General features: G+C 44.9%; 1 protein-coding gene across 1 annotated transcript in view; it reads left to right on the top strand.

Annotated features, from left to right (window-relative positions):
* LOC114071343 (single-minded homolog 2-like) overlaps positions 1-6,878 on the top strand; it is a 56,187-nt gene that overhangs the window by 39,830 nt on the left and 9,479 nt on the right. Inside the window, exons 6-7 of the mRNA XM_027909159.1 lie at positions 5,633-5,780; positions 6,487-6,655. Of these exons, the coding sequence (XP_027764960.1) occupies positions 5,633-5,780; positions 6,487-6,655 (317 nt within the window). The remainder of the gene's footprint in view (positions 1-5,632; positions 5,781-6,486; positions 6,656-6,878) is intronic.

Here is a 6,878-nt window from a genome sequence, read left to right as displayed (position 1 = left end):
CAAACCAAAAGAGCAAATGAGTGAGTGAGAGGGCAAAATCTGAACTTTACTAGCTTCTGTTGTTAAAATAAAAACTCTGCAACAGCTCCCCATTCCTCTGAAATATGTTAGTAATAATCATCCCGTGTTTGAAGTGAATGCAAACCCAAAAAAAGTCCTCGGAGGAACATTCATTATTAGCATGTGGATGAGGTTTGGGGAATGGATTGTCAGATAAAAAAAAAAAAAAAAAGGCATTTAATAATTTTCCCATCTTCCAACAGAGACACCACTCATATCTTCAAACATCTGGATCTGGGAATTAGTTCATTCAGTAGCACATTAATTTGAAAAGCAAATTGAGGGAATAGCTGAACTCTGGATTTGGCTCAGTCTGCTGCAACCCATACGATGCAAAGATGACATCCGAAAGAGCAATGGCAGTGAATTTTTTTCCAGATTGCTCTTGTAGGCTGGGAGCAGCCAGAGTAAAACCCTTCTCTGAGGCTTCCTGAAGGAGAAGCCAGTCAGTTCTCCCCATTAATGTCTGCTGTTCAGGGGGATCTGGAATATAAAGGATGTTCTAAGGGTGTTTGGCCAAGTCAGAGCTGAAATTCCAGTTCCACTGGTGGCAGGGAAAGCTCCAGCTGATCTTTCCAGCAAGGTCATATTTACCAAAAACACTACTGAATACTCTGGGCCATTGGAAAGTGAAAAGCAGAATGACCAGGGTACCTGGGGAAGTCCTGTCAGGGACTTTGCAGTGTTACCATCTGCGTCTGGAGGTGACTGCTGACCTGCACAAAACATCCCTCCTTGTTTTCACAAGACTATTTGAAGTACCTTTTACCAACCAGAGTGGAGAGGACACCACTGCAGCCACAATCACCTCTGAAAACCAGTTTTCCACTTCAGGGCAGAGTGATGGATAATTCTGCGTGCCTGGTAGATTTGTACTTTGGCTGCCAGTTTGATCTATGCACGCCTGGAGTTTGATATAAAGACACAAATCATTCCTGAATTACCCACCACATCCTCCACAAGGGAAAAAAAAACCCAAACAAACCAACACACACAGCCTCAACCAAACAGAACACTAAGAGCAGTTCTGTAGATTAAAGATAAGTTACCACAAAGTTTAAAACCAGAAGAAAAATGTGAGTCGTGCACAGGAATTCATGGAAGTTTCAGAGCAAATGAATCCCAAGAAGCAAAGAACAATGACAAATTCTTGGGCAACAGTGCGGGATCATTGTTGGAATACCAGGTAATGGGAATTATTAAAACAGATGTAAAGTGCACAAACTCCCTCTGGGGAGCGTGGTTAGAGCTCCCCCACCATCCATCAGTAAATGTCTCAGGAACATGAACAGCAAAAGGTTGGCAGGTTTGAGGTACCATTCTCCGAAGCAACCTGATGATGAAGTGTTATCTGATGGAGAAAGCCAAAGAGAAACATCTTACACCTAATAAGGATATTAAGAAAAGAAAAAGCAACCCTAAACTGGGGCGATCATTTGCTTTTTCAGAGAGGGAAAAAAAATACATATATATAATCCCAAACTGCAGACCTAAAGCAACTGAACTCTCAGGCAGGCAGCACAGAGAATAAAACAAAGGGAACAGTGAGGAGAACAAGTTAGAGGGGATGTAACAAGAACATCAAGCTGAAAGTGGAGAGGTGGATATTTGCCCAAGGTGTGCTGGCAGCAAACGGGGTTTCCTGTTTTAAACTCCTGATTGGCTTCCAGCTACGTGAAAACACTCGTGGCCTTTGAACTGGTGTTATTTATTTCTGCAGCCCTGTTAATACACACAGTGTTCCCTGCAACCGGGGCAGTGTGGCCACACAAATAACGAGGATCTTGCTTCCTAAAACACGGGATGGAGAGGCTGTTCCAGCCCAGACAAAATATCTTTGTGCCCTCAGAGAAATCACCTCACTCGTATCTGTGAGGGGGGGGACTCTGTGCATCCCATGTGCTGTGACGTCATCGCTCTTCCCACGAAAACTTTAGGAGGATTCACATCTCTGCCCCAGCTGAGGTCGTCACCAAATGATTCTCCTGCTTCCTGGAAGCCAAACTTTGTATTTACGGAACTCATGCTGTAGCAGAGCGCAGTTTCACTGTCTCTGAGTCTCCTCCGGCTCCCTCAGCCACCAAACCTCCTGGCAAGAGCAGGGCTGGCTTTTAGGAGGTCCAAAGAGCTGCAGAGTCTGCTGGGCACCATCCCCTGCCCACGCTGCCTGAGGGGAGATAAACCAGGAGCTGCTCCCAGCGTGGAACCAAGCAATCCATTTCTCTTGGTGGCATCCTGGGAGCCCCACGGAGCCTTTTAAAATAGTCCTCTCTGACAGGCCAGAAGGACCAGCCCAGCCAGCCCAGCGCCTTTTCCAGCTCCTCTGCTAAACCGGGAGCTGGAGCCACAGCGGTGGAACACCCAGTTCCAGATGGCACATCCCGGAGCCAAGGGCCGAAGCCACGGAATCCTCCCCCGCTGGATCGCAGAGGAGGCCACCGAGAAGTCTGAGCCTGCACAGATTGTCTCGGTAGCGGATTGACCTCGCTCCCGTTTCTGAGGTTTCCCGTTCAGCATCAAACAGGGCAATTTAACACAGAGCCAGATGGAAGATGACCTCATTTACTGTCTCACAACCACAGCTACTGTCCCCCAGCCAAGGCCAGACTTTCCCCAGCTTGCTAAAAAATGCAGGAGACACGGAGTCCTCCCCCATCCCAGGAGAAATATTGGTTTATCCATATAATTAGGAAGGAAAGCTGAGCGCCGTAGTCCTCAGTGGTTTTCACATCTTTTGAAACACTGTCTTAACTGCAGAGCTAAAAACAGGGATGTAAAAAAAAAAAAAAAAAGAAGTATCAGCGAGAGAGAAAGGAAGCCAAAACTAGTCCCAAAGCACAGGAAAGGACTTTGTTATAACTAGTGATCCATGACAGCATTAATTTCTCTTTCAGAAGACTGAGTAGCAAGGAATTTGAACTCAAGGAAAAACGAGCCCATTAAACTAGCACAAAGACTTAGTTCTGAAAAGCCTCGACCACACTCCAAAAACTATCTGTTAGATGATCTGGGATAGTGTGTAAGCATCATTTCCTGGAATGGGACCATTTGGATTGTAGAAGGAAATCACAAAATCATAGAATCACAGAATGGCTTGGATTGGAAGGGACCTTAGAGATCGTCTTGTTCCAACCCTCCAACCTTTCGCTGTCCCAGGTTGCTCCAAGCCCCGTCCAACCTGGCCTTGGACACTTCCAGAGATGGCACAGCTATAGAACATCCTCCACAATTACACAAAAACAAGAAATAGTGAATCCATGGCATAGAGCTGATTATTAACATATCTTTTTTTAGAACAGACTTACTTGGCACTGTTAGACTGAGTCTTTGAGTAGCAGCTACAGGACCTTTACCTTGGAGTGAAAAATTACACTTAAAGACTACATGTCTACATGTTCCTTATCCTGAAATGAAACTTGAAGTGTCCAGAGACACCTGTCTACAGGCATTTTCTAAGAGCCTGATTTTCTAAGGGAGATTATCTCGATTTGAAGGAAAGTTTATGTATGTTGTGACTTGTGGAGATGGATGGGAGAGTCAGGAGTCCAAAGAGATGGTTTATGTACTCCAGACTTTGGGGAGACCTCACTGAGGCCTTTCAGTACCTTAAGGGGCTTATAAAAAGGAGGGAGAGGGAGTTTTTGTCTGGGCAGACAATGATAGAACAAGAGGCAATGGTTTTAAACTGAGAGAGGGTAGGGTTGGATGGGATATTGGGAAGGAATTCTTGACTGTGAGGGTGGGGAGGCCCTGGCACAGGTGTCCCAAAGAAGCTGTGGCTGCCCCTGGATCCCTGGAAGTGTCCCAAGGCCAGGTTGGATGGGATTCCATCACTGTCCATGGCAGGGGGTTGGAACTGAATGATCTGTAAGGTCCCTTCCAACCTCAGCCATCTATGATTCTATAACTGACCCTTTAGCAAGAACAAGAACCACTTGCTCTTCTATTTCTGTCAGTCTTACATCAGAATATTCACATTATTCACATTAATGTGGTTGTTTGGTATTGAGATTACAAACCCCCTACTCCCTCATCTAACAACTGAACAAAAACAGCCAACCAGCAGTGGCATAATTAATTACCAAACAGCAATCAACCCCCCCAGTATTATCTCTTTAACTCTTATTAACTCTTCAGTTCCCAATTTAATATTAAATGCTCTCCCTAACAGAAAAATCCTTGATGAATACTAATTGTAAGGCCAAATATTTTCATTTTTAGTGGTAATTTGCTCTCCTGGAGTTGTCTGAAAGAGAAAGCTGCTCCTCAGTTTCCTCATCACTTATCTGCTTCTGCACCAAACATGCACAAGGAGAGCACAAAATGACAGTGAGCTTTGCTATTATGTTCAGTCCAGTCCAAGCCCTGCCTTTGCAAGCAGTAATTCCATTTCTTAGTCATTTATTCTATAAAGGAATTGTTGATATTGGTCATTTTTTTTTAAACACAATTTGTGCTGCGAGCTCAGTCCACGGTTTCCTAATTTACAATAAATCACTGATTGCGTAGAAGAGCAGGAAGATGGAGTTTCCTGAAGGAATCATCCAGAGCCACACAAGAAAAGAACCCCCTTAGAAGGGCTGGGCATCATCTTCTGGTGAATCATTAGATAAATGCCTGGCCCTGGGCCAGAAATATTTGTGGCTGGATGGAATATTTAGAGATGCTGCACAACTCCTGTTATAGCACAGCCTCGTGTCAAAACATCCTTGTCCACAGAGGGTCCAAAATAGTTTAGAGAGGATTACATGTGTAGTGAAATATATCAGATTCACCTCTCTGTCTTTTTGTCTTTATTTGGCCGCTTCACAGGCAATTAACATTTTAATTTTAGCCTTTTAAGTCACCCCTTCAAGATGCTGGGCTCACAGAGAAAAAAAAAAAAAACAATCATAGAATAAAATACATTGTAAAATACACAATAATCTATCAAGCTATGAGTGACAGAAGTGCTTTCAAATATACTGGGGAAAAAAAAATCACAGAGTCCCAGGATCATCAAGGCTGGGAGAGGCTTTCAGGATCATCCAGTACTACCATCACTCAGCACCACCAGAAACACTCCTAAACCGTGTCCCCAGGGGCCACATCCAGACACCTCTGGGACACTCCCAGACACAGGGACTCCACCACCTCGCTGGGACAATTCTTGCAAGGCCTGACCACTCTTGAAGGGAATTTTTTTTCCCCTCTAACATCTCATTTGAGCCTCCTTTGATGCAACTTTAAGGCCATTTCCTCTGCTCCTTCCGAACTTGCCGTGTCCCCTTCAAAATACTTCTGCTGCCTCGAGCTTTTGCTTTTCTGGAAGACATGGAAAACGAACCTTAGGAGTTTTCAACAAATTATCTGTAAATAATAATAACATGACGTTGTGGATCTACATAAAGGGGCTGCACAGATCCATTTTGCAGGGGGTGTGGTGGGAGGAGGAGGTTTCAGGGAAGCGAAGGAAGAAGAAAAGCCCTTGCTTTGTGAATAAACCTTCCCAGGAAGCGCTCGCAAGTCCAAGAAATGGGATTTTTTTTGTTTTAATTTTTTTTTCTAATTAATATTATTATTGTATTTCCAGTGCTGGTGAAAGGCCAAGTCACAACCAAGTACTACAGGCTGCTGTCCAAGCAGGGAGGTTGGGTGTGGGTGCAGAGCTACGCCACCATCGTGCACAACAGCCGTTCGTCACGGCCTCACTGCATAGTGAGTGTCAATTATGTCCTTACGTAAGTCCAAATACTTTGTACCATTACACGTTGTCAGTAATTGATTCGCCGCTGGTTCAGTAGTACTCGTGGTTTTCTTTGTGTCTTGCCTGTTCCAGCCCCTTTCCCTGTTCAAATCCCCCCCCTTTTTTGGGTGTGGTCAGCTAAAAAGGGTTGATGTTCCTCGTGGTGTAAATCCTCACGGTGTGCAGGGAAGGGCGGTGGAGCTGGGGATGGGTCTAAAAAACGTCTCATGGGGGAGCTGGGGGGTTTATCTGGAGCAGAGGAGGCTCAGGGGGGACCTCATTGCTCTCTGCAATTCCCTGATAGGAGCTGTGAGAGCCAGAGACCAACTCCTGACCGAGCAGGAGGCAGATTAATTGATCTGTGTCTTTCTATCCGCTGACATGGCCGTGATTCCAAACCTCATGGTGCTCGTGGGGAAGCTGATAGAAGCTGACACAGCTTGGGTTGAGAAACAAAGATATTAACCTGGTTCTCAGCGTTTTGATTTTGTCAGAATGTTTGCGATAGTCTGGCGTGGGGATGGGGCCAGACCCTAAGATTCCCTGCCTGCTGACATCCCCAGACTCAGGAGAAATCTTGGAAGAATGAAAATTAAAACCCTGCGAAATCCAATACGTGTTTTCACAGGAGCTCTTTTGGATTTGTGTGGCCAATTTTGGATTTGTTTGAGGATGTAATTCACTGGACTGTTCTCTTGCAGAGATATTGAGTACAAGGAACTTCAGCTGTCACTGGACCAGGTTACCATTTCCAAGTCGCAGTTTTCATGCAGAAACTCAGCACCTACCTCGCAGGAAACAAGGAAAATAGTCAAACCCAAAAGTAATAAAATGAAGGCAAAACTCAGAACCACACCTTACCCACAACAGGTAAATTTTCAGCAATATTTGTTTACCAGTTTTTGTCATAGAGGGCTTGGAGCAGGAGAAAGGTCATCCAGGACTGAATTTACCGTACCACTGACATGGTTCTGCCTCAGGAAATCCCTCATAAACCAGATTAGAATCACATCCTTTTGTTCTTGGGGTGGACAGCACAGGTAGTACAAACCAACTCTGGCAAGTGACGTAAAAGCTTTTAAATATGATGTAT

This window comes from Empidonax traillii, unplaced genomic scaffold (assembly GCF_003031625.1).
Source record: "Empidonax traillii isolate 1590-97213 ecotype Southwest subspecies unplaced genomic scaffold, ASM303162v1 scaffold1969:size215142, whole genome shotgun sequence".
Lineage (NCBI taxonomy): Eukaryota > Metazoa > Chordata > Aves > Passeriformes > Tyrannidae > Empidonax > Empidonax traillii.
The sequence above is the reverse complement of the archived record's forward strand: the minus strand, read 5'-3'. Positions and strand labels throughout refer to the sequence as shown.